Source organism: Abramis brama (genome assembly GCF_963993115.1).
Source record: "Abramis brama genome assembly, chromosome: 11".
Classification (NCBI taxonomy): domain Eukaryota; kingdom Metazoa; phylum Chordata; class Actinopteri; order Cypriniformes; family Leuciscidae; genus Abramis; species Abramis brama.
The window spans coordinates 18,263,204-18,290,662 of record NC_139973.1 but is presented as its reverse complement, the minus strand read 5'-3'; the positions used below and the strand labels follow the sequence as shown (position 1 = coordinate 18,290,662).

The 27,459-nt window shown below is 36.6% G+C and overlaps 3 protein-coding genes across 11 annotated transcripts in view; 2 read left to right on the top strand and 1 right to left on the bottom strand.

Moving 5' to 3' along the window:
• rab6ba (RAB6B, member RAS oncogene family a) overlaps positions 1 to 2,562 on the top strand; it is an 89,664-nt gene extending 87,102 nt beyond the window's left edge. Inside the window, exon 8 of the mRNA XM_084128205.1 lies at positions 572 to 2,562. Coding sequence (XP_083984331.1) covers positions 572 to 636 — 65 coding nt within the window. The 3' untranslated portion in view covers positions 637 to 2,562. The remainder of the gene's footprint in view (positions 1 to 571) is intronic.
• A 2,480-nt stretch (positions 2,563 to 5,042) lies between these two features.
• LOC311091949 (uncharacterized protein) lies at positions 5,043 to 9,673 on the bottom strand. 2 transcript variants are annotated; one of them, XM_084128121.1, is made up of 4 exons: positions 9,548 to 9,673; positions 7,758 to 8,180; positions 6,456 to 6,560; positions 5,043 to 6,219 (listed from the first exon to the last, which is right to left on the bottom strand). In XM_084128121.1, exons 2-4 carry the CDS (start codon positions 8,099 to 8,101, stop codon positions 6,174 to 6,176), a joined length of 495 nt encoding a protein of 164 aa, XP_083984247.1. In that variant the 5' UTR covers positions 8,102 to 8,180; positions 9,548 to 9,673; the 3' UTR covers positions 5,043 to 6,173. The 2 variants fall into 2 exon arrangements, with proteins under 2 accessions (XP_083984247.1, XP_083984248.1); XM_084128122.1 differs by having other exon boundaries at positions 5,048 to 6,253.
• Positions 9,674 to 12,079: 2,406 nt separating this feature from the next.
• On the top strand, positions 12,080 to 25,663 carry cep63 (centrosomal protein 63). Of its 8 annotated transcripts, none has more exons than XM_084129036.1 (16): positions 12,080 to 12,225; positions 12,781 to 12,873; positions 13,030 to 13,207; positions 16,883 to 16,978; positions 17,120 to 17,242; positions 17,359 to 17,472; positions 18,739 to 18,894; positions 19,967 to 20,112; positions 20,222 to 20,368; positions 20,476 to 20,578; positions 20,768 to 20,965; positions 21,075 to 21,179; positions 23,332 to 23,427; positions 23,539 to 23,741; positions 24,383 to 24,704; positions 24,990 to 25,663. In XM_084129036.1, the coding sequence occupies exons 2-16, from the start codon at positions 12,833 to 12,835 to the stop codon at positions 25,164 to 25,166; spliced, it is 2,205 nt and encodes a 734-aa protein (XP_083985162.1). In that variant the 5' UTR covers positions 12,080 to 12,225; positions 12,781 to 12,832; the 3' UTR covers positions 25,167 to 25,663. The 8 variants fall into 8 exon arrangements, with proteins under 8 accessions (XP_083985162.1, XP_083985161.1, XP_083985160.1 ...); XM_084129035.1 differs by having other exon boundaries at positions 18,739 to 18,930; positions 24,383 to 24,683; XM_084129034.1 differs by having other exon boundaries at positions 18,739 to 18,930.
• The last annotated feature ends 1,796 nt before the right edge of the window (positions 25,664 to 27,459 follow it).

The window sequence follows — 27,459 nt, the reverse complement described above, 5'->3', positions numbered from 1 at the left end:
CCGCAGCCATGAGCAGCTGGTGTGACTGAACAAGCATAAAAGCCCCACTACAACAACACATGAGATTATGTTTTATGTTGGCAAGAAAAAGAAAAGAAAAAAAATCGCAAAAAAAAGCTGTGAGCTTTGTTTTGGATTTTCGATAACGACCACTAGATGGCACCCGTTCTCTTTTTGCTGATGGACGTCAGCACACAATAAATAAAATGAAAAAAGTGGGGAAATATAAGTGCTGACAAAATATGTAGCTCTTATCTGCTAAAATAGCGTAACGTAACAAAGAAAACATAGTTTTTGCTATGTATAAAGCCTTTTGTATAGGCTACAGGCTGTAATTAAAGATGCCGTTTGTCAAACATATCCTATTCTGCAGCATTTATGGCTGCAATTACTCCAAATACCTGGAGGGGTCAGTATTGCGGCATATTTTTAAGTTACACACAAAAAAAGTTGCATTAAAAAGAAAGAAATATAATGTCCTGTTATCTTAGGCCTTATTCACCTTATTTACATTTGTTTGATGTAAATTCTTGAACTTCTGAAGTTTTTATTCCTTAACAGCATTCTCCAGTGATTGACATTAAATTGGACAAACCTCAGGAACCTCCAACTACTGAGGGCGGCTGTTCCTGTTAATAGCTCACATCTGATTTACAGCATCATCTACACCACATGCTTGTTGTGTTGCTTCCTCTTGGTTAGCTTCCAGTTGTGTTTTCAGATTGGATATTTGGCCTTCCCATCTGACTTTTAGTAACTGGTTGGAATCAGTGTTATATCAGTTTCAATTGTAAAATAGTATACTTTAGTAACAAAATTGCCAAAAATCCTAAAAATTCGAAAAGTAAAGGGCAAAAATCAACAAAAATGTCGACTATGTCTAACATGTATACTTTTTTGAAAATGTAGAGACGTAGGTTTTTTTCTTTGTTTTGTATTTTTGTATACAAGGATGAGCACTAAATCAGATGCAGACAAGAAATTCTATAATTTTGCCATAAAAAGCAGGATTAGAGCAAAGAGTTCAAAAGCAAACAACGAATAACCCAGAAAATACGGCAAACATGCATGTTAGCTATTTTTAAAAGTATCATCTCAATCCTGCTGGCTACTGTGCACAAGATTGTGAATGCATACTTTTTTGTGACTCAACGCAATTCATTAAATCAACTTGTTTTAACTTGTTTTTCTTTTTCTGTGACACATAACTTGACATTTTTATTTTGTCTGTGTGTTTGTGATAATGTGTCATTTGTGTCATCACAGTTTATTGAATGTTTACAGCATAGTTTTCTTTATAATTTCCTGTTCTAAATGAAAGCAAACAAACTGATAACAAGGAAGGATCCCCTTTCTTCTGTAGAATGTTATCTTAGGACATTTATTGCAGATAGTCGAAAGACTGTGAACGTGACAGAAGAGCAAATCATGCACAACTAAACTTGGTTTATTCATGTTTAATTGATTGGAATAATTCGTTTGCACACTAGCAATTTCCACGCTGATTGATCAAACAGTCCAATTCTATTGTAAATATATCAGCTGTCATTTTCAAACTGGCTTTAATATCAGAAATGCAAAGATGCGACGTTCCTCCAAAAATAACTATAGTTCACTTTTAAGAATTAGCATTATGCAGCATTATAGTGTTTGCCTTGTGTAGGAACCCACTCATGTCTACAGCTGCTCTTTGGGCCAGTAAATTGTAGTGCACTGACCAGGAGGAGACACATTGTGTAGTAGGCTATATCAGTTTATTTGAAATGTATTTCATGTGAATCCTTAATGCACTTTTTCAAGAAAGAAAGATGTAAATGTTTCAAAATTGCTGTCAAATGTCTGTCTTTGAAACCACTTTAGAGTTTGAACTGTAGCGTAAATCTCTCGAGGGTCACTGTACAGATCAACTATTTGTAAAGTTGCTTCACATACCGCCAGATACAAGTCATGTCTAGCTATTTGTACCGTAGAAGAAATGAGTGAGCACATGACAAAAAGTGTCAGAAAGCAAGTGAAATTCCAGTTTATCCTTATTCAATCCAGCAGCTTTTAGTTGGAGTACGTTGAACTACTACACTGTAATTGACTGACTCATTCAGCACTGACACTGACCTTTGCTTTTATGGATACTTTGGAAATGTAAAGGGAAAAACAGATTTGTCTGTGTCATCGCCTTCTCAGATCACAGAGAGGTATAGAGGTATTTATTGGTTGTTTAATGACTTATGAAGTTTTGTTTACATTTTGTTTTCTTCACTTCTGAAAGGAAGTTCTCATTTGAATTGAATAGGGTGCAGATATATGCCCCCTGTATGGAATCATATCATAAGTGTACCTGTAATATCAGTAGTAATTGTGATTGACACAACGCTACATCAGCCTTGGGTGAATGTCTGTGCGTGAGTTGAGTTATGCTTTTAAGGGTGCAACCATTCCCTGTGTATATGTTTTAGCTCAGTGGAGCAAGCCTGATTGATTCAGAGCTAGCTTTACCATTCACACTGTATAGAAATCTAGCATGTTGGTCCAAATCAGTAAAATCAATAAAAGTGTCTTATTACCAAAAAAAAGTGAATATTGACCATTTCTTTTTTTCGTATACTTCTCTCAATTAAAACATAAACACGCCAAAGAAATAGAAAAAGGTAAAGAATGAATATGAGACTTCTTTCAATTTAAAGTACAGTTTTTACACTTTTTCCATATTATAATGATAAAATAGCATTTGTCAATATTGGAATGATTTCCGCAGATATTTCTTCATAAAGGATTATGTGACACTGAAGACTGGAGTAATGGCTGCTGAAAATCCAGCTTTGCCATCACAGAAATAAATTACATTTTTAAATATATTAAAATAGAAAACAGTTATTTTAAATTATAATAATAGGCTACTTTATAATATTACAATATTTTATGTGAATTATATTTATTTTAAAACATTGTATATCCTAGTTGTTTTTATCCAGTATAACTCTTTACTTTGAAATGTAAATTGACTATAATATTCATACACTGTAAAAAAATAAATATATATAACATCAATCATTTACAGGAAGTGTACAGGAAGTTTTTTTTTCTTTTTTATATCTTCTCAAGAGATTGTAAACGTGGAAATTAGCCTTTAGTTAGAACTGTCAAATTAAGCAATAACATTTTAACTGAAAGCTTTGCAAGACTTGTCAAAACATGTCAAAGATTAATCCACAGTTTCTGGGCAAACAGGATTGCATGGGTGTAGGTGAAACTATTTACACTTTGATTTTTTTTATCAACTGTGACAAAGTAATTAGCAGTTATCAAATTAGCAGTTACCTTTGACTACATCTGAATTTTTGTCCCACCTTTTTACATTCCCAGCTTTACTGATCGCTTTATTATATCGCTTTACTATAATTATTTTATAATTCACTTTAGGTGGCCATGATTATTTGCCAGCAAGGATAAGTTAAAAGGTGTCATGAAAGTTTGAAGCTCAAAATCTGACTGAATGGATATAGAAAATAATGGTAATTATGTTGGATTTGAAGCCAACATATTGAAATACTATTTAAACTTAATATTATTATTCTTCTGAGACAAAATGTTCTAACTGCTACTCCTCCTAGAGCTTTAATGCTACAAGCAAAAAACTTGCCACAGACCTTGGGCCTGTTCTGAAGTTTGTTGCTATATCTTTTCTAACTGATCCGACTTATGGTTTTTATATAAATGATGACTTACAATGGCTGAGCAAAAAAAAAAAAAACTTCTAGTGGAGCAGTACTGTCCACCAGACCCAGACAGCAACGTAATGTCTGCCCAGATCCGGCCCACATCTGGTATGTGTGGAATCCACGTGTACCAGATGTGGGCCGGATCTGGGGCGACACTATATTGCTGTCTGAGGAGGGAGCCCCATGTTTGTTACGTTTGTTTATACCGTCTGGATACTCAATATTGATTGGGTGAATGCATGTTTTACACAGTTTATTGTACAGGTTAGTTAATCTCCATTCTAAACATCATTGTAAAACACACACATACAGACAATGCAATTGTGCCATTGTAAACGCAGCCAACCATAAAGGCACGTGGATTTCTGTTATAGAATCTGTTTGTTGTGGAATTTTATAACATTTATATCTTTATTTTGACTTTGTTGGAGTTATCTGCTTGTAAACACAATAAGCTTCCAAGGAAAGATAAGGATAGGCTTATCGTATTATCAACTCAATATATCAATATTCACAGAAAGTTAAAGTTCAGCTCCATATACGTTTTTCAAGATTAAATCTGTGACATTCTGTTTTGTTTGGAGAAAAAGAAAGACAAGATTATAAAAGTTTTTCTCAGGAAAAAAAACACTTGCAGGTGGGTATATAATGACACATTATATAATTATTTCAGAAATCTTTCAGATGACAGATGTTTAATGAAAAGCATGAATAATCTGTTTACACGGTTGAGTGATTTCTTTCTTTGTTTATGGTCCGTTGCAAACTCACTACAGTGAAATATCGCCATATGCCAAACAGTATGGGCAATACTTATGCAACCAGCCTGTTTTTCTTGATAAAGATGAAAGCATTATTTACAGTCTTATTTAAAGCACATACCCAATGATCTCAATCATCCTTTACCCAAAGCCCTTGTACTCATATCTTTAAATCAATGTTGAATAGTTAAATAAAACGTTAACTGAAATAAAATAAAATATACAAAATATCAAAAATGTTCAGTTTTGTTGAACTTAAATATCTAAAACTGAAATAAAAATGAATAAAAACTATGGTTGATTATGATTTCACTTTTCTAAATTTAGTTAGCGTGTAATGTTGCTGTTTGAGCATAAACAACATCTGCAAAGTTACAACGCTCAAAGACAAGTTCAAAGCAAAGGGAGATATTTTCTTTCACAGAAATCGCTTTTTAAGGACTACAACAAACGACTGATAGGGACTACACGAGCTTACTCCCTGGATAGTGACATCATGAACCCTAAATTTACATAAACCCTGGACCCGGGAACACGGAACAAAGGGGGTGAAGTGAGAAGAGAAGAGCATCCGTCTTTTCACATTTATTGCAATACAGTACGTAACAAATGCAATAGCATGTCACTCTGTAGGCATCTTACAACAGTTCCCACACGAGCGATTTTACAGATTATAGTGACAGAATATGCTAATCAAGACTTGAAGATATTAGCTTCACACCAGCAACATAAATTCATCAACTAACCATTCAAAAACGTCCTGTTGCATTCTACATGTCACTTCTTCAAGAGTCTCTCCAACTCCGGTTTGAACATAAAAGGCAGAACAGTTTCTGACATTTTAGTGCATGTCTGCAAGTGGCTAAGGACACGAGCTGTTGTAGCTCCGCCCTCTTCTTGAAGGAGCAGCAGCTCATTTGCATTTAAAGGGACACACACAAAAAGCGTTTTTGCTCACCCTCAAAAGAGGACAATTTTAACATGCTATAAAAAATGATCTGTGGGGTATTTTGAGCTAAAACAAAACATACACACTCTGGGGACTTATTTTACATCTTGTAAAAAGGGGAATTATACCACCCCTTTAAGATTTATCTCATACATGGGTCTTTATCAAAAAAGAATGTTAGGAAGGGAGTCCCTAATTTTGGGGTCCTTGGTATCAAAATGTTTGAAGCCCCTTGTGGTAGCTAGTCATGTAAAACAGAAAGTCAGAGAGAAAGAGACCAACAACATTTAGCAATCAAAATGTTTAATTTACAATAATTAATAAATTATATAAATAACAAAATATCTTTTTTCAAAAAGAGTCTATTTGAGATTTGAGGGGATCAGAATCTTTCACAAGATGCCATCTGCTCCAAAAGTCCTGTTTCGCATCTGGGACCCTATCCCTCTCGGGACAGCTGAAACAAATCCGGCCTCAGCAGCTGGGATGGATTAAGGGTGGAATATCTAATGAGAAGTTCCCCTGAGATGGAAGAGCGGGATGCAGGCTTGTGGCTATTCAAGTGGAAAATGCAGTTGGAGAAGCATATGAAGGGGATTGTGTTTGTTTAAACGACTTTTTCCATTGCTCCTGCTTTTTCAGTACGCCAGGCGTAATTAGCACATGGCAAACACTTTTAAGGACAGCAGCAAAACAGACGGCGAAAGTCTATTGTTAATGCACTGTTCATGATGTCTGTCCTGCTTTTCAGAATATCTCTTCTGTTGAAATCCTTCGCCATGACATAATTTCTCTGTGTTGAAAGACCAAGCTAAAAGTTAGTAAAACTGAAAATGAAAAAAAAAAAACAATTATCATATTATATCAATTATTATCAAAAAATATATATTCACCAAGAAATTAACATTCTGTAATAATTTACTCATTTACAGAATTTTCATTTGTGGGTGAATGAACTAGATATAAAATGCAAAATGACTATGACATTTTTAAACTGCTGTCATTCATTACAGTAGACAGAAGACTCACACATTGCAGGAGGGAACAATCCTCTCTTCAGGATGTCTGGAAAAACAAATTCTCTTCAGGAAAGATGGGAGTCGGAGTTTAGGTCTGCATTGTTTTGGCACTGGACTAAAACCAGAAACAAGAGGAAGAAAGGTATGAATGGGAACACAAATGCATTTTTTTGTCACAACAGAGTTATTATAACACAACCGCTTGGTTTCTACTTTAAGCATAAAAAGTGATCAGACATTTAAGAACAAAATGCTCTACTAACAAGACCATACGTAATAACGGATGTACTTTTTTTTTGCTAGTTTTCTGGCTACTTATAAACAGAATCTGGGGATATTGAGGTTGCTGATTCAAAAGGCTCACTTGACTCTGTAAATTAATTTCAGCATCTGGTTGCATGTTACACATTAGTAACCAGTCACTAAGGTACTTGAAGGGTCAATGAAGTAAAAGAAAAACACTTCAAGTTTAAAACACATGTTCCAAATTCCATTTTTAACCAACATTAACATTTAATGACTCAAATAAAAAATGAATAACAGATTTTCTTTATAACCTGAATGTATTTGAGCGTTTTTGAAAGTTTTAGAACATATTTTTCAATACAAATATAATTATGTATCACAAAACATGACATTTTAGAACCTGAACTAACCTTGGCTTGTCTGAAAAGGTCAAATAATCTGATATTTTTAAGAGAAGTATTGACATAATTGATCTAATTATTATAAATATGAATATAATACCTGTTTGCATCACAGGAGGAACTTTTTCCAAATATTAATAATATTTTGTTATATTTATAACTGTTAGCCTAATATTTTTTTTATAACTGCTTTACTGCTTTTTTTCCATAAGAAATAATAATAGCTTATGCCGAACTACTTAAAGGGATAGTTCACCCAAAAATGAAAATTATGTCATCATTTACTCTCCCTCAAGTTGTTCCAAACCTGTATGAATGTCTATCGTCTGCTCAACACAAAAGATATTTTGAAGAATATGGTTTTTCCATAGTATAGAAAAGAATACTGTGGAAGTCCATAGGGCCCATCAACTGTTTGGTTACTGACATTATTCACAATATCTTCTTTTGTGTTCAGCAGAAGAAAATAAATCCATACAGGTTGAGGGTGAGTGAATGATGACAGAATTTTCATTTTTCGGGGTGAATTGCTTTTTTCTTTTTGAGGATTTCATCATCATCAGGATCAGTTTTTACTTAATGCCCCTCAACCAAAAAAATACATTTAATTCAGAAATTAAAAACACTCTCAAGTCACTGTATGAACAGATCATGTTGTCACTCACCATTTAGCCTGTGATGAGGGCAGAACCTGTATATTAGAGTTTTTCTCCTCTTCCTCCTTTTCCTGCTCTCTCTCGTTCTCTTCCTCCTCCTGTTCATCACAAATGTTGTCCCACAGTTGGCTATTGACAAAAAGAGCGTTCTGCAAGCTGAGCCCTCGATCCAGACAGGTCACCTGGCGACAGAGGGGACAGCGAATGGTGCGCAGGCCGCTGTAACGCAGCCCCATTGTCTCCAGACAGGTGGTGCAGAATGTGTGGTTACAGTGGAGAGTCCTGGGAACACGGTCGGTGCGAGAGTAACGCAGGTAACAGACCCCACATTCCTGATCCTCAAACAGTGCCATGGCTGAAAACTGGAACTTTTATACAGTTGCTGATATAATGTTTTTGTAGCTCTGTCTTCTGGAAAGTGTTTAGCGTACTCTGCAAAAACAAAAAAAGATGGAACTCTCAGGCATACTTCGTGCATAAGGACATAACTGTTGTGTAAAGGCAGAGTTCACCCAAACATTACTTTCTTGAAACTCAAAAGAGGATTTTTTTTCAAATGTCTCTGTGTTGTTTTGGTTTATTTGCCCATTCAGTGAATGTCAATGGGGTCCAAAGTTGTTAGGACATCACTCTTTTGTATTCGAAAGAAATGCATACAAATTTGTAATGACGCTTGTAATGTGCTTAACTATCCCGTTAAGCACATTAAAATGACAGTTAAAATCTTGAAGCAGATGGCAAAGCCATCACTCTCACCAAGCATTCATCCTTATAGTATTCAACTCTAATGCTGCAGACCACCTGTTAGTCTAGAATATTATATTATTTAATTTGACCTCTAAGTGTTGACCTCTGACCTAATGCAGACAATAGGCTTATAATACTGCATGAAAAAGAAGAGTGACTAGATCTCTGGTTTCTGGAGCCATGAAAACATCTATTTCAGTTCACCAATATTCAATTGACAGAATATTCCATAACATTGCTCTTACATAATATTACATGTTTAGTTAGATTTGCTCTCTTGTTAGTGATGGTCAGGTAAAAGATTATATGAGAAACATCTTTAGTCAAACTGTAACTTGACTTTTATGTCAAACCATTTGAACAGTATGTTCTTTCTTTATTGTGTAAGACAGCACACTGCAAAAATCACTAAATTAATGAACGTTTATGTCCTATTTCCAGTGAAAACATTGAAACACCCTTAAACAAAATTAATATACATGAGAAGCAATATTGCATAGTTAGAATTAAGCTTATATCTCACTAAACTGTTAGATAAACACTTTACAATGATGTTGCAAGAAAAATATCAAACTCAAGTTGTGTTTTTTTTTTTAAGTCTTAATATCATACGCAGTTTTGTTTATAAAGTAAATTTATTTTGTTTTAAGGATGTTTGGATATTTTACTGAAAAACAAGACAAAATACTGATTAAGAGACTTAATCAGAGACTAAAATGCATGTTTGAGCTGTTTTAACTGAAAGCACTGAGATAATATGTCAATGGCATTGTTTTTGCCTCAAGATGACCACCAGTAATGTTTTTTCCTAAGTCATGTTTATAAAAGCTATACTTAAATGTCATAATTTAACTAAAGTCTACTCATGGCTTAATCAAAGCCCAGTCTCTGAAACCAGGCTTAAGATCTCTTGTCCTGTAACTTAATATTAAAATGATTTTTAATCCATTTAATGAAACACACACACACACACACACACACACACACACACACACACACGTAAACCAACCTTAGTTTAAGAAAGAAACTAAGAAATCAAAAAATATACTTACAGAACAGTGACTAGTAGCCTAATTCAGTTCTCTGTATAGACTGTTGCAGCTCTTTGTCAGAAGATTAACTCATCTGAATGAGAAATAGTGGGTGTGTGATGTGAATAAGAGAAAACTGGCTCTGCTGTCAGAATAACCACCGCGTGTTTTAAATAGGCGGTGGAGGGGAGGTGATATGTGGGGGAGGTGATATATGTCTTTCTCCTCCCCCATTGGCACTTCAAGCGAAGCTAGTTATTTAGAATTTCAGAATGAAGAAGCTGCCTAAATCCGGGAAAACTCAATAATTCCTGTAGGTTCAGAAATTCCATGCTGATGACATAGCCTAACTTGGAAAAACATGACATGGAAAAATTTTAGGACAGAAGAAAAAAAACCTGAAGGGGAACTTCAGTGGCAAATTTTGAAATGCAATCTATACAATTAGATACTAATTGGAATATAATGATTATAATATTTGTAAATTGATAATTGAAAAATATAGTCAACTATCAAATAAAGGGTTATCAAATGGCTTTTTTCCAGACACCATTTAAGGGATACAAGTTAATATTTCTGCCTTCAGCAGGTCAATCGAGATGTGAGGGACCGATCAACACAGTGCTGGATAGGAAAAGAGAAGGGGAAAAAATACTGATCAGTATGTTTGATGTTTTAGGCTACAGTGTCTTAAAATTAGAAAGGAGGTCATATTATTTATAAATTATAATAGATTATTCTGAAATAATTGGAAACATAATAGTTTTGTAAAACTTGTTTTTCTTGTCATCTTAATGTTATGTTTTTTTAGTCTTCTTGATAGTACAGTATCAGTCAGTGTTCTCAGATAATTGTTGGAACCCCTGATTATTTTTGTCCATTTTTTAATGTACATTGACGATATCAGTATATACATTATTATTGTCAAATGTTATTAGAACATTTTCTCACAAAAGTATCTTAATATAGCTTAATAAATAAGAAAACATGGGCTCGTCCGGGATTTGAACCCGGGACCTCTCGCACCCAAAGCGAGAATCATACCCCTAGACCAACGAGCCGCTTACAGGCAATAAAGCAGTAATAGTATATGAAGCATTATCGTTACAATAACTTTTATGATGCTGAAGATTAATTGTTCTTATTAACCCATAGGCCTATAAATATTCTTCGACCATGACTGCAAATATTGTTCGTTTTCGCATTCTGCTTAGGCAGAATGCATCTGCATTCGTCTAGGCGAACACGCGTCGGTCTGTGTTAACTCTTTCAGTTGCGTTATTGCTACGTAGTACGTACATCCCGTCTTGCATAACATATCGTCATTTTCACATGTATGTATCACTATAAATGACAGGAACATATAATAAATAAATAAGTAAATAAACAAAAAAAATAATAATGGGCTCGTCCGGGATTTGAACCCGGGACCTCTCGCACCCGAAGCGAGAATCATACCCCTAGACCAACGAGCCACGTGCAACTTAGATTGTAACCTGAGACAACATAAACCTTAACGGACACCATCATATACTGTGGTCATTATAACGTTAATGTTGTTGCTGTACTTACGCTATGCAATGTGGTCAACTGAGCCACATCAAAATAATAATTAACGCATCTTATTATCCTCATTCATTATTGCAATACTGCACTATAATTGTTTAGCACATTTTACATTTTTTAATGTAAATTATGCAGTTCCGATTTGAATGTATGCATGATGCTATTGAGCTAATTTATTTATTGACATTACAATTATATAAATCACAGTAAAAATCCGCATACTTTGTATCCATTACTAGTTAACTAACTACTTACCAAAAACACATGTATTTGTAAACACTCATGTATTATTAAGTGTGAAGTATTTTCATTTTGTTAAAACCTAATCACCTTGGTATCCGTATGCAATATTCGGTGGGTGAACTAATGTTTTGAAGCTCTCTCTCGTATTATCTGCTAAAGCTGACTGTTGCTGCATGTCTGATGTCAACATGGGAAAATAAATTACCCATAGTCCTTTACGATAATGTCGAGTGTTTATACAGCTGCTAGTCTTGTGCCTGTCACCGTAGTGGATGAAAAGATTGATATTCTGTTGTGTTTATCTTAATGGCTCATCATGGCTTATCATGGCTTATGAGTGCGCAAAAAATCACTATTTTCTTGCGACAACTAAATAGCAACTTTATGAGCTCTAAAGTTATAGAGTATTTAGAGTAAAAACACCACACTATTACACGATATAAAACGACTCCAGTGGCCGTACTGTATGTAAGCCCATTTTTGCCACATAAGAAAAAAAAAACATGCTTTGATAAATCGTAATTATGACATAAACTGTCGAAATTATGACATTTATGAGATGAAAGGTAATGAGATAAAGTTCAAGTTCATTTTAGTGTCATAATTTCGGTTTAGCATGTCATTAATTTCGACGTTTCGTCGCATAAATATAAAATCGACTTTTTATGTCATAATTATTATTTACAAAAGCATGATTTTTCCCCCCTTATGTGTCGGAAGGGGCTTTCATAATACTGTACACGTGACACAATGCGGAAGCACAGGGAGAGTGGCTGACTGTTGTGTTCTCTTGTTGTGATGTTCTTGGTTGTCGTTCGCTTTCAACTGTTGAGTTTCTGTCACTCCTACAACCCCAGTTGACAAGCATGATGTCAAGTGTCCCTGGAGTTGTAAGTGAGATTTGTAATTTCGAAATATAAACGTTAACACTAACTTTATCTTGAGTTCAAAGGTCGTGGAGTACGTTCATTTTCTCGGCAAACTGACAAGTAGACAATGCGCGAACTTTTTCTCCACGCTAACAGGCTAATGTTAGCCAAGTAGTGATTTGTTACGAACATAGTAACGAGTAGTACATTAATAAAACCTGGTGTGCAAATATACCGAAAAGCCAGTTATCATCGCGATTTTATCACATTAGGTTATATATGTTCAGCTTCCAATAATAGCTCAGCATGTAATACCTCGTTATTATTGGAACACCACTGGCTCATTCTATTTCTTTGTTAACATGTTTTACCACTGAAATACTGTTTTATCTGATTCCCGAAAGCCTGAAATCACAGTATGTCAGAATAGTTCATTCTACCACAGCACACATAGCTATGGCATATGTAGCACAGTTGCCCTTGGTAACTAATGCAGATACAATACTAGATGTGATATTGTGATTTACACCCATCATCTCTGCTCAAGAATGATCTCTCTTTTTCTCATGCATGCAGTCCAGATTTTGATCATGTAATAACTATGTACATGGAAGGTCACTGAGAAATAATGGAGGAATTTCTGAGCACGCTTCGTGATCATGATGTCAGGTAAAGGGGAGAATTTAAATTCTGCTCAATCCTCATTATAAAAAAGAAATGCTCACTTGAAAAATTGAAAAATGCTGTGTTATGCATTTCTATGTATGTAGGCATACAGCATTCACTATTGTTTACATGCTGTCGATCTCCTCTTCATCTCCTCAGCTCTGTCCTGTCATCCTGTGAGCCAGAATTACAGGAGTTGATGCGACAGATTGACATCATGGTGGGGCACAAGCGGCGTGAGTGGGAAGCTGAGGTTCGAGCCATGGATCTGCGACTGCAGAATACACAGGAGGAGCTCCAGTCAGCCAGGGCTCTGCTCGACAAGAGGAGCTCAGAGGTACTACTGTATATCACACCTTGATCATGTTCATACTTAAGTTTAGAGTTTGAGGCTATTGTGTTACACTAAACAAAGGGTGTCCAATTTTTTGAAGGTGTTCTAAGCAATGTCACACGTTTTTTTAGGCCGAAACATTTTTTGTCACATACAGCAAACATCTCCTCACTATCCGCTAGCTGCCTGTCCCCTGAACACACTGTAAAAAAACGCGGTCTGTATAGACAGCCCAGGCTCCACAAACGGCAACAATAACAAACTGGCCCAGACTGGACTACGAAACGTAACAAACAGTGTTCCAGCCAATAACCGAAAAGAATGATTTGGGGGTGGGGGTTGGGGGGTTAGTGCACATGCACATGAAGGGGGGTTGTTAGCTAGAGGAGAGATGTCCTAGACAATGACAACGACTAACCTTAGAATTATATTCTCTTGAATTTTGATATGGCCGACACACAACCAAAGAGACGACGTTCCAATGAACAAATAGCAAAGAAGAGGGAAAAAGGGGAAGGAACGCACAAAGTCCTGAATTTATAGGGGACGGTATGTGGAGGTGGGAGGGTCGAGCTTCGGCTCCGTTTTGTTTGACAATACTTCGAACGTCAACAAGAAGTGACGTCACCCAACATCGCTTAGAGCACCTTTAAAAGAGGCCGGATTCAATGTTTTCAAGCTGCGGACAGTTTGAAATCCACCCCTGGGCCGTGAATGGTCCGTGGCATCTGATTGATTTTTGAAGGCAGCATTGTTGCCCACAAGATATCCCACAATCCTCTGTGTTCGATTCCATGACAGTTGAGCTAAAAAATAAAAATGGCATCTGAAAGTTGTGGGTAGTGGTCAGTTTGTGTCTTAATGTACGTTTTTGACCGACCTTTTCCATGTTTGATGTAGTTTGTAGCTAGAAATTAGTATTTGCTTAGTTACTCACCAAAGCACTCTCTAGTTTGTTGTAGATCAACTGTTCGTTGGCTGATTTGTGATTAGCACTACTATACTTTATGAGACAAAGTGTGTTCCAGACTGCATTCAACACAATGAAACGTAAAATGAGGCCACAAGTTATTCTTAAGGACTAAAATGGTTGTGATGGTTTTGTTTTACACTTTCAATGGTGAGATCTCTTTGTAAATATTATGGCTCAGCAAAATCACATACGCCATATGCTCTGCCTTCACCCCTGGCAGATGCTTAGGGTGAGAGAAGTGATGATGTCCCTGCTGGAGCTCCAGGATGGTGGTTTCCGAATGTTGAAGTTGGTAGTGGAAAAGGGAATACAGCAGGTGATCTGCATGAAGGCATGGGTCTTCCTGCATGACTGGACTAGACCAGACTGTGCTTTAGTTTGAGCATTAGTATGAGCATTAACAATGTGACCTAGATCAGGATTGTTAATAAAGCTACATTGGTTGTTGTTTTGATTGGCTCTAAACTGCTATGTTGCATTTAGGGTTGTGCCGATAGACGATAGTATCGTGTATCGACGATAGACAGAGATATCGCCGATGGCAGATGCCTTTGACTATATCAATACGATAATTGGCTCGTTTTCCCATTAATGTATTAAATCAGTATTATTATTATTATTATTATGAAGCTAGTATAGTTATTAAATTAATTAGGAACTACAATTATATTTGCCTTGCCTAAATTCATAACGACATCACCACATGACCACACTTGCGACATCACTGTGACGCGCGCGTATGAGGACTCCTCAAAGAAAATGTTTTTAAAACAGACTAAAAAAAACTACATCCCACAACGAAATTTAATTGCAAGGTGATCCATTCACAAATTGTCAAGAGTGCTTGTTTTAACAGACGCATCATTCTTATACAGAGCCAAGATGAAGACGCGGCATCGTTGTTCGTCAGTATTTTGTTTCCATAGCACATTAACAAAATATTTAATGACACTAATAACACTAAAAACAATACAATTACAAAATATTAATTATAGCCTAATAATATCAATAAAATTGTATAGGCCGCCTAGGCCTAATAAAAGTCTTTAGTTCACGAAGCATATCTGTGAAACTCTGCCATCTGTGAAAATCACAAGCAACTTCAAACTTGTTTAACAAGAAATATTCTTCAAATTTTTCCACTGTCAATAATGTAAGTCCACAAGAGAAATATTAAGCCAGTAAATTGATAGTTGCTGTACCGTTATATCCACCGTCGTCTCTGAGAGAACGCGCCGTTAATGCAGTGAAAGCTCAGTCCGTTTCTGCTTTCATTTTCAGGGAATGAGCGCGTTTACGTGCACGTTATTAACTCGATTATGCTGAATAAACCGACAATGTGTGTGGTCATGTAAACGCATTAACCCGTTTTCCTTTATCGGAGTCAAGTCATAGGTTTAAGTATAACCGATCGACTTTTAGATTTTTGCCTCTGATTTCTCCCGGCATTTAAAACCCGCGTTATTTGGGCTTATTGAAGTGCGGTGCGCATAAGTGAAGTGCATCCAGACAGAGAGAGCACTGGTAGGAGGACATATATCGCAGACTGCAACACTTTTTTTTGACCCAAGAAATTAAAACATGTTCTCATCTCGTGCAGAAGTAGCCTACAGGCAAAATGCTGCAACGGCATGAGAGGATAATGTGTGTCCGTAAATTTCCCGCTGACATGTTGAAATACTCTGAGTCAGATACAAGAATGATTAGGATCTTTTTTTTTACCTCACTATACCGGGAAATAACCTGATTTAGCCTATTAATAAACACTCCACCTTTGCTAGCAAAATAGAAAAAAAATTCTCATATTTAAAACGAAGTAATAAAACAAGCAAATTGATGAGTAAATAAGCAAGTTAATAATCAAATAAGTAAGACCCGCCCCCCTCACGATAATATCGTGTATCGCCGATCTCACAGGCTGACGATAAGACGATATGAAAATGGAGCATATCGCCCAAGCCTAGTTGCATTAAGTTTCTCTGATCAGATATCATCATGATCATGACACCACTACTGTAATATTGTGAGTTATATAGGCCAAGGCAGTATTCTGTTATGTTTCTGTTATTCTGTTATATTTTTAAAGGCATTTCATATTTTAGTTTTGTTAGATCAGCTAGACATGACGCATCATATCAGTATAACTGACTTAATGAATTAGATTTAAAATGTAGATACATGCATCTAATGTTACTTTAAATAAAATATTATATTATATTATTATAAATATTATATTATTATAATTTAATAACTCCATGGGTTCCAAAAGTCTGAGATCATGATGAAAATATGTACTTCAATATCTAATGTTAAACTAAACAAAGAGAAAAGAAAAAAAAAGAAAAAAAAGAATTAAAAAAAGACAAATATGTAAAGTTGTGACAGTGAGTCATTAAAAAAAAATAGACTGCAAATACTATAGAAAGTTCATATTTTTTTTAATTAAATTTGAATAAAACTAAAATTGTTATGCTGATAATATAATTTGCAATGAAAAAAAATTTATTTCAGAAAAGAAAAGCATTTTGATTAGTGGTCTCAGACCCCAGCATCATGTACATGTGTGTTGACTGCATTGTTATGCTTTATAGGCTGTAATAAAGTGACTGGCCATCTTTCATTGTAAGAAGATCACACTCCACTAGGTGTCATGTTTGAGCTGCAGTTCACACAGGCTCTGACAAGCATGATCTTATGTTCTTCAGATCATGGTGCTCAGGAAACAGCTAGATGAGATGCAAGCTGGAAAACAAGAGCTGGTTGTGAAGTATGAAGAACAGCTGCAGCATGTAAAAGATGAGGTAAGATCAGCTTTTATTTTAGCCATGGTAGTGGTGGTACATATTATTGTTACACACAGTATTTTTCTCAAACATGCGGTCTGATTCTACAAAACATTTCTTTTTTTTATCAATATAGTTAACAATAACTCCTTTCAACAGTTGTCTAAATTGAAACGCAGCTATGAAAAGCTACAGCGTAAACATCTGAAGGAGGCGCGAGAAGGAGCTCTGAGCAGAGAGGAGGACAGGGCTGAGATGTCCCTCCTCAATAGCAAGATGGAGGTACAGAGACTGGCTAAATATAAAGTGGACTTCATTGTTTATATCAGAATCATTTAATAGTTTTAGTTCAATAATTTAAAGTTCATTGAACTTTTTATTTTTTTTTTTTTATGCAGGAGTTTCGTCTGCGTTCAGTAGAATGGGAAAAGCAGAGAATGCAGTATCAAAGACAAGTGAGCTCACTGGAGGAGCAAAGGAAGAACCTGGCTGAACAGTTTTCCCTCATTCAGGTGGACTTTATTTAAAACCCAAGTTTTATACCAGGTTTGATAATTGAGTCAAGCAGGACATTTTGGTATGGTTTAGTGGTTGAGGTTTCTGGTACAAGAACCCACAAATGAGCTATGAGCTCAACACTGCTCTAATGAGGATTGTTAAAGTTGATTTAATAATACGGGTGGTTGGCGTCCAGGGGGTTGCGTTGAGATGGTTTTTCTCATACCTTCATGGAAGATTTGGCAATTTGGGCCCCCTGCTTTTCTATGCTTCTTGAAGTACAGTGTCGCTTATCATTGTTATGCTGACGGTACACTACTATACTTTCCTGCCAGGTTAAATGTTTCTAGTTCCAGTAATAATCTCATCTCTTGTCTTGAGGAAGTTACATTTCCTAAAGCTTAATGAGGATTAAAAAATTAGATCATTGCATTTGGTTCTTTGTTGTGTATCGCTGGCATCGAAAACCAGTTTCGATCAGTTACTCTATCTTTAACCTTGCACAGTAGAGTTAAGAACTTGGGTATCATCTTTGATTTAGTTTTTTTTTTTCATCTCAGGTCCATTGCCAAATTAAAACAGTTCCTCTCACAGAAGGATTTGGAAATAATGATTCTTATTACATTCCGGCTGGATTATTGTAAAGCCTTGTATGTGGGTTTGTCGTCTACTTCGTGCGAAATGCAGCAGCAAGACTCCTTTTTTTCCGAGTACCAGGAAAAGAGAACATATCAACCCCGTTCTTGCTTGCCTACTTTGGCTTCCAGTTACTTACAGAGTTAAATGTAAGTTTCTGCTATATGTTTATAAGGTCTTGCATGGTCAAGCCCCACAGTACATTGCTGATCTCCTTCAACCACACTCTATATCTAGGTCGCTTCCTTTATCAAATCAGTTACTTCTCTCTGTTCTCCGTTCCTGCTTGAAAACCAATGGTGATCGGGCATTTGTAGTTGTGGCCCCCAGGTTGTGGAATGCACTTCCATTTTATGTTAGGTCCTCTTCTACACTGGCCATATTTAAATCTCCAAAAAAAAAAAAAAAAGTATCCATGGCTTTGATGCTTTTGAGGTATATAGGGTTTTATTTGCATGTTTTATAATGTTTTACTAGTCTGGTAAGTTTATTTTATTTGTAACACTTTGCTAATTTTGTTTAATTCTAGTATTGCATTTTTCTTAACTGTACTACACTTTGGTACAACTTTTGTTGTTTTTAAATGTGCTTTATAGATAAACTTGAATTTAATACTAATATGTGTGAAATCTTGGGTGTCTCAGTCTCAGGGTGTAGGTCGGTCGCAGGAGCAGGGGGAACTCCAACGGTTGCGCTCTCAGCTGCAGAGGGCTCAGGACAGCCTACATACGCAAGAACTGGAACTGGAGAGACTTCGGCTGCTCCAGGATGAGCTGGGAGACTCCATCAAGGAACAGCAGGTCAGCTGCCCCGCTGCAGCTCACATACGGGGACAGGTAGATGCAGATCCACAAGAAAAGTAGAGCTAGAAATGGCCTCTAGAGTGTAGTACATAGTGTAGTACTTGTTGGAAAAGTAGGTATATGCATTCATATCCTCCTGAGGAGTTCCTGCTTAAGACCTTAAAGGGTTAATTCAACCAAAAATGAAAGTTCTGACATGGTTTATTCACCCTCATGTCGTTCCAAATCCAATACGATTTTTGTTTATTTTCAGAACACATATAAATATATTTTTAATATTCTTAACATTATCATTTTTGTCAATCCATTACGCGGAAATTTTCAAGCTTCAAAAAGTATATAAAGGCAGTGTAAAGTAGAGACACTTTTGAAAAGAGACACAATTGCTTTATTTGATGAACAGATTTAAATTAGGCTTTTATGCACATAGGAACATTGATCAATGTACGTACAAAAAGCACTTCAAATATGGTCAGAGAAAGCTTAAACGTTCTTGTTTGACGCACAAGAACCAATGAGATTTACAGATGTGCTCCATGTATGTGCACTGTTCAATGTTTATATGTGAATAAAAGCCTGAATTAAATATGTTCATCACATAAAGCAAGTCTCTTCAGAAGACTTGGATTAAACTGCTCTATTCATATGGATTACCTTTTTTACTGTCTTTATGAACCTTTTGAAGCTTGAAAAATTTTTGAATGATTTTTCATGAATCAGACTGATTGGGTTCTTGAGTTCAAGTCACTGATTCAATGTTTCATTCTCAGCAGTTTACCAGTTAACAGCTCGTTGGAGGGGAAGGGTATCAGTGGGTAATTTTAAATTTTGGGTTGTGAAATGACTTCAGTTATATAGTGCACAAGTTGTATGGATCAATTCTCTGATAGTTTTATGGTGCTTTTCTTTTAATATTTTGAAAGCTCAAAGCACATCATTCCAACATAACTCGAAGGCAACATTAAATGTTGGTTTAATAGCTGCAGTATCACTATTATCATTAAGTGGTGAATGTGGTTTTAAATCAAATATGTGATAGAAGGAATAATAGTAAAGCTGTTCTCTGCAGGTTTTGAGTGAAGAGCGAGAGGAGCTGAAGGCCACACTGAATGCTCAGGATCAGTTTGTACGTAGCACAGGAGTCCAGCAGCAGCAGTTACGCCGGGAAGTGTCCCGACTCAACCAAACTCTGCAAGCAAAAGAGCAAGTCATAAGGTACGTTATCGTCATCATTTCAATGTTCCATGATCATTTAACAACAGTCCATAAAGTAACTTGCTAGGTATGCAACCATGATTTACAAATCACTTATCTTTTTGTTTAGGTCTCTAGAGGAATGTTTAGCATCACACGGTTCGTCTCCAAGCTTGGCCTCCCTTAGACAAGATCTAGAGAAAGCCACAGCCAAGCTGAACAGTTCCCAGGCCTGTGAGAGTCACCTGAAAGCTGAGGTTATCAGACTCCGAGACAAGTGAGATGTTTTTAAAAAGTCTCTTCATGAGAATATACAACAACGGCAACTAATAATTAAAAGCTCATTCTGGAATATAAACCTTGAACTCCATTCTGTTTTGTCAGGTTGGAGAGCATGCGAAAGCATAAAGCAGAGATGAGCAGACGAGAAAATGAGTGGAAACAGATGGAAGAGGAACACGCTCGCTGTACAGCTGAAATCAAACGTGTATGAACAATGAGCAATAGAGTGTTTACAGTTTGAGTTTTTGATGTATGATCAGTGTGTGGTTATGCAGCTTTATTTATTTTAACACACTGAGCCGTCTCATTCACAACAAGATAAATTATTGCGAACGATTTATTAATGTGTACAAATTACTGACAAACATATGTTGACAACTCTTTGTGCCTGTAGTTGCGTGAAGAGATTGAGAGGGCCGAACAGACGCGTTGTGGGGAGTTGGAGGGAATGAGGAAGGAGGTGTCTCAGTTAACCAGTGAACTTCATCAGCGTGACATCACCATTGCCACACTCACTGGCTCCGCCTCTAGTATTGAGCGACAGCTACGGGCAGAAGTGGAAAGGGCAGAGCGTCGGGCATCAGAACTCAAGGTTCACCAAAAACCTGCTATTCATGACCCTATATTAAGAGACCTGTTGAGAATTACTAGTTTATTAAATCATGCATAAACTGATTGTGTTCTCATTTTGGTTTTTGTAGGTGACACAGGTCCAGCTTGAAACTCTAAAGCTTGAGAATCAGCATCTAAATGATCTTCTAGAGAGAGTCGAGTCAAGATCACCTAAGGTTTCCATCCTTTGCTCAGTAAACCTTCATTTTACTTATAATGTGTTCACGTTTAACCCTCTGGGCTTCTTCGTAAATGGGTCACACTTAGCTTCCTCCCGGTCAAAAACGGACGAAGCCTTAAAATTTAACTTTATTTTTTCCCAGGATAACCAATCAAATATATTTTTGTTCTATAATATTTTCTGATTATTATTTAGTTTTTTTATGATACTTTGCATTAATTATATAATTTTTATGAGCTATTTTTTCCATTAGAATTAATATATATATATATATATAATTATTTATTTATTTTTTTCAATAAACGCAACATTTCACATCAAAATAGAGTGCAGGCCTAAAAAAAAAAAAAAATTCAAGTGAGAAGAGCGCCATCTAGTGGCTTCAAAATATATTAATATGTGTCATGTCCTATAACCGCCTATAGGCTGCCTATAGCTTGTTTATTATTTATTTATTTTTATTCCCATTCGGAAAGGAAAAAATTAATTACTAAGCAACCACTGAATGGAACAACACAAATTATATATCATTTTAAAGCTTAGGATCTCAGCTTTACATTTATTAACTTCTAACAAGTGCTGAGTAATCCCTCTAAAACCGAGTGTACCGCCAGCAGGCGCCACCTAGCTGCGAAAATATTCATTACCATATTTTTCAAAAATCTTGCCTTGATTAACACAAAGTTGATGTCATTTGAAAGCTTAGAGTCTGAACTTTACAGTGAATGTATCAACTTTGAAAAACTCTTAAGTATTGCTGAGTTATTTGCTGATAAATAGAATTTCTTTTTTTTCATAATCTATAAAATAATGTACTGCAATGTGTCAAAAACATCATACAGCTCATGAAACATTCACAGATCATTGAAAATGGCACTTCATTTTTTACAGCATATTATTACAATTAAAATGAGCCCAAAATTAACATAATCTATTGCTTTTATGACAAGATATTCTTCATGGAGAAAAAATTGCCCATGAGGGGGTGTCAAAGACTGTACAAAAAGGCTATCTCTTTTCCAAATGCTGTAACTTTTGATTCCTTTATCCAAAAATTATTATTTTTTTATCCAGATGCAGCTAACATGTAGGGGTACTTCACTAAAAAAGAATTTTCCTCCTACCTTATTTCCTTCCTGAGTTATTCCATGACAAATAAGAAAGATATGCAAAATCATAATAAAAATTATATATATATTTTGTATTTTATCCGTAGTTTCTCTGCAGGACAATGTCCAAATGTAATGTCATTTATATTTTCAAAAATTTTAAAAAGAGTTCTTTCAAACGATACCTACCTTTTGACTCTCCTTGCTATAGTTTTGGAGTTATTATGATTATATAATTTTTATATAGAGCAAAATTTGCTGTTTCAGTCTTACCAGTTCATTTCTCTCTGTGTGTGGGGGGGGGGGGGGGGGTGTGTCTTATTTGCACTCTTGATGTTTTAGAGTGTCACCCCTTCATTGCTGTGCACTTTTTTTCTGCACAGTGGCTGATTTGTAGTTTGTACCACCAAAATTTTTTCGTATTTCCCATTCATTTCCTATGTCGGTCATTTTTGACCGGGAGGAAGCTAAGTGTAACTATTTTTTTTACGACCCTTTAACATATCCGAATCATGTCCATGATTTTTTTGTGTGTTCACATAGCTAATACAACAAAAGTTACCAAGTGTCATCCCATTCCAATGAAGCAAAAAAAATTCAAAATTCAAAATGTATAAGTTTTCGGTCATTTTTGAGGGTTAAGTAATGTTTTGGGCTTTATTAAAGGTGCATCAACACTGTTGATATTTGAAATCAAACCCAAACAAACACACCCCTCCCTCCATTGCTCCGCCCCCAACATACCGAACATGCTATGCAACACAGGTAACGACTAACAGCTGGCGTACCAGACAGCTCGCGCAAGTATGGATGAATCGGCTGTGAATCAAAAACAACAACAGCATTTCTTGGTTCTGTGAAACAGCAAAACCAATGTTACTCATGTATCGAGCAGAAACAAAGCAACCTCAGAATCCTTTTTCAGGCCTTCCCACTCTCTAATGTCTCTCCAGACTTTTCCAATAGTGAAATAGCTTTTATTATTATTATTCGGCAGGCTGCAGTTAAGTGCTCACAAAAGAGATGAGTTTTCTGTTGTTTCTTGAAAATTGTCAGATTCGGTTGGGAAGATCATTCCACCAGCAAGGAACAGTGAACAAAAACTTTCTTGAGAGTGATTTTGTGCCTCTCTGTGATGGTACCATACCACTGGTATTTGAATTTATGATGCTATGCAGATTATTTATTTCTGTTTTGCATCCTTTAAATTTTTCATGTCTTTGTTGCTCATTCATTTTCATTTTCTCTTTGTTTCTCTGTTAGAGGGGTAATGGAGAGCTGGCAAGTCTTAGAGACAGCTACGTGTCATCTCTGAACAGTTTGGAGGAGGAGAACAGGCAGCTGAGGCTGGAAATGACTGAGCTACGAGCTCGCATGGAGGCCAACAACCAGACCTGGCAGGACAAGTATGAGAGAGCGTTACTACAAAATCAGAACAAGAACCATTCGCACAATGCCCAAAACAGGTACAAAGTACTTCCAAATAAAAATGTTCTCTCATCTAAACTCATAGTCTGAGAATTACAAGTCTAAGACCGCATTGAAAATTTGGGATGAACTGAAAATTGTAAGGTTTTAAAGAGAAATATTTCTGATTCATCAAATAAGCAAAAATGTGACATTGACCATATGGACTCTTTGTATAAAAAGTCAGATTTCCTTGCTTCCTTTGATAGCAACAAGTATGCTGTCAAACAAAAGTTTGGGGTCGGTAAGGCTTTTTAATGTTTTTGAAAGAAGTTTCTAATGCTCACCAAGGCTGCATTTATTTATTTATTTAAAAAAAAAATGAAATACAGTGAAACTGCTAAATTGTATAATAATAATAATAATAATTTAAAAGAAATGTTTTCTACTCAATATATTTTAAAAAGTAATGTATTCCTGTAATGGCAAAGTTACATTTTCAGCAGCCATTACTCTAGTAATCAGTGTCACATGATCCTTCAAAAGTATTTCTAATATTCTGATTTGGTGCCCAAGAAACCTTTCTTCTTATTATCGATTTAATGTGTCCTTGCTGAATAAAAGTATATATTTCTGAGTATATGTGTTTAACGCTAGTGAATATAAGTGTATTATGCAGTTCTGTAATGTGCTGTCATAGATTTGATGAGGATGTACAGCGCAGACACCAGGAGGAGCTGCAGGCCATGGAGACTCGGATGCAGGAAAGAGCCTTGCAATACGAGGACCAAATACAGACTCTCCTCAAACAGCTTGAGAACCTGGCACGAACTTCCCCTCATCGCCCCTATGGCCAATCACAAGAGACCAGGATGGCTGTGTCTCCAGTCCACTCGTCTGCATCATCTGCCTCATCATCATCTTCAACTCGCAAAGCTCATAGGATGGCAGCTCTGCTCAGTGCGGCGGTTAATGGAGAAGACACTCAAGCTTCAAGCTCGGTAGACAACTTTCTGCCTTTGGTCAGTAGTAGAGATATGGATCTTTTTTTTTTTGTCCCCATCTATTAATTTATTAATATATTTATATATATTTTTAAATTTATACATTAAAATTCATTTGGCATGGTTTTTGGGGGATAATGTCAAAAATGTCAGGGTGATGCAATGGGCACAGTAACTTGTTTGAGGGGCATGGCCCACAAATCTTTTTCTGTCACCCCTCCTTTACATTCTCTTAAGACAAGCTGTGTAATACTGTGGCACTGCACAACATCCTTAACGGTCAATTACTCCCTCTTCCTCCAGGACTCCTCTGTATCTCCAAATGGCTCAGTGACCAAACGGTTCCTAGAGGAGGAAGCGCTACGGTCTCAAGAGCTGCTTCAGAAATTGGAAGGTCACATTCAGAGCATGGAGCAGGAAAACGCCAACACCGTCTGCAAATACCTGGGCAACGACAGCAGCCCTCAAAACGATCACTGAGTCAGGAGTACCTTGACCTGTACCTGTAGAGATATATACAGGTCATGAAGACATCTCCGCATGGCCATTTTTATTTGAGGGGGAGAATGGGTTTTGGCAGCTAGTTGGGATTCATAGTTGCTGCGAGATGATTGGACAAGCCCCTTGTTACACCAGGGCAGCTCGACAAAAAAATTATACCAAAGCAGTGCCAAAACTTTAGTCCCAAAAGTGCTGAATACCTCCCAAGTTTATTGCACTAGTGAAGGAAAGAGCATGTGCACGCTCCCTTATTCACTGTACCTTGACCTTTGATCTTTCAAATGGCCTCTTGCGTCTACCATTATCATCTGTTTGAGCACTTTAGACATATCTGTACTGTTTTTGCTGTGCCTTTTTCTCGCTTTACTTTATTATATAATCAATATTTATATACAGTATCTTTTTTGTAAACCTAACTGACATGATTGTGAAGAACGTGTGTTTTAAGGGTTGAATTAAAAGAGCTTGTTTTCATAGCCATGTTTGTTATGGGAGTGGATGAGTCTGTGAGTCTTTGTCATTTTGTGTTTCAAGCAAAAGGCTGTTTGGACATGTGATGGGATCAGATACATTCTCTGGGGTCGTATCCTTTAGCAGGGTTGCACAGCGGAGATATAAAGTTGACGTCAAACACACAAGCTTTCTCTCGAGTCTCCACCTATGTTAAGTGGCCTATAGCAGACCGCTTTAATGATTTAGTAAAGTTTCACCCCAAGAATGCACGGACTGTGCCAGGCCTGACAGTTTACAACGTGCACACACACACACAGTCACGAATGCAAACTACAGCAAACACACACGTTCGACATGAGAACGCTCATGGAATGTTAATGTCATCCTCCTGCACATGGAAATAGCCAAAGGCTGTTATTTAGCACAGAGGGGAAAGACTCATATTTTACCAACGGAGTGATCCTGAGTGGGAGACGTGCTCCCTCACTTTAAAAAATGGGGGGAATAGGAATATCCTAAATCTAATTTGCTTTGGAATGTGTCTCTCTCTCTCCCTCTCTCTTCCTCCCCCTCTCTCTCTCTCCTCTCTCTCTCTCTCTCTCCTCTCTCTCTCTCTCCTATCCCTCTCTCCCTCTCTCTCTCTCTCTCTCTCTCTCTCTCCTATCCCTCTCTCTCTCTCCCTCCTCTCTCTCTCTCTCTCTCTCTCTCCTTCTTCCCTTCCTTAGCTTACCAAGTGCTGGAAATATGTTTTGCCGGGCTCCGTTCCAGCGGTTTTGCGATCGGAATTCCATAACCTTGGTTACCAGGCCTGCAAAGCTCAACAAACAGGGCTGAGGAATTTGGCAGTGTGGAAGTTTACTCTTTTGCTTGCAGAGGAAAAGCATTTTTTTATTTGCATGGGTCTTATGAATCTTGAGGCCCTGGACAAAGTCAAGGGCGAACTGAGATTAATCAACACTTAACTTGCTTGACTGGTTGAACAGAGGCCAAGAATGTATCAGATAATTTTGTTTTGAAACTGTTACTTTAAAAGGTCAAAACTTTCAGAATGCAATACTTTTTATTTATTTATTTTATTTTTTACTTTATGGACTTTTTGACCATGTAATATGGAATTCAGCCATAAAACCCCAGTAAAGTGAGACTAGCTTCAAACCTAAAGACAAAAATTCTGTCACCATCTGTATGTCCTTTTTTTCTGTGGAAAACAAAAAATATTTGAAAGAAAATCTTTCTTGAAAAGTTTTTTTGTCCAGTTATTGTCTGTGGAGTTTAATGTTATTTAGACGCCCGACGTTCTGCAGTTCATACAGGTTTGGAACGTAAGGAGGGTGATGAAATGATGACAGAGCGAACGTAATCTTATTTTTTTATATAGGTTGCGGCATTCAGGAAACCCACGAGTAAGGGCCACTTTGATGAACAATACAACACGGGCATCTTCCCTCTCTGTTGTAAACAAACACAGCATCAGCTCACGTGTGAGTAGGTTTGCTCACGTCATTATGCGACAGGAAGTTCGTGCTCAAGACTGCCATGATCATGTTCAGCATGTTTGCTGAGGCTGTGGATTACTGGTAATAATGTTGTAAATAATGTTCAGTTTCTTCCACAGACCGATCGTTTCTCTTTGTAAGACCTGAATGTATCGTCAAGAGCCACATGTTTTAATTTTGTTTTGCCTGTAACGTTATATGTTTCTGTTTTTTTTGTTGTTGTTGTTTTTACTCTTAAAGTGACGGTAGCCGTTGACTTGCAATATATGAGTTACCAAGGGCTACGGTTTAGCTAAAAATCTACAATTCTACTGAAGAAAAAA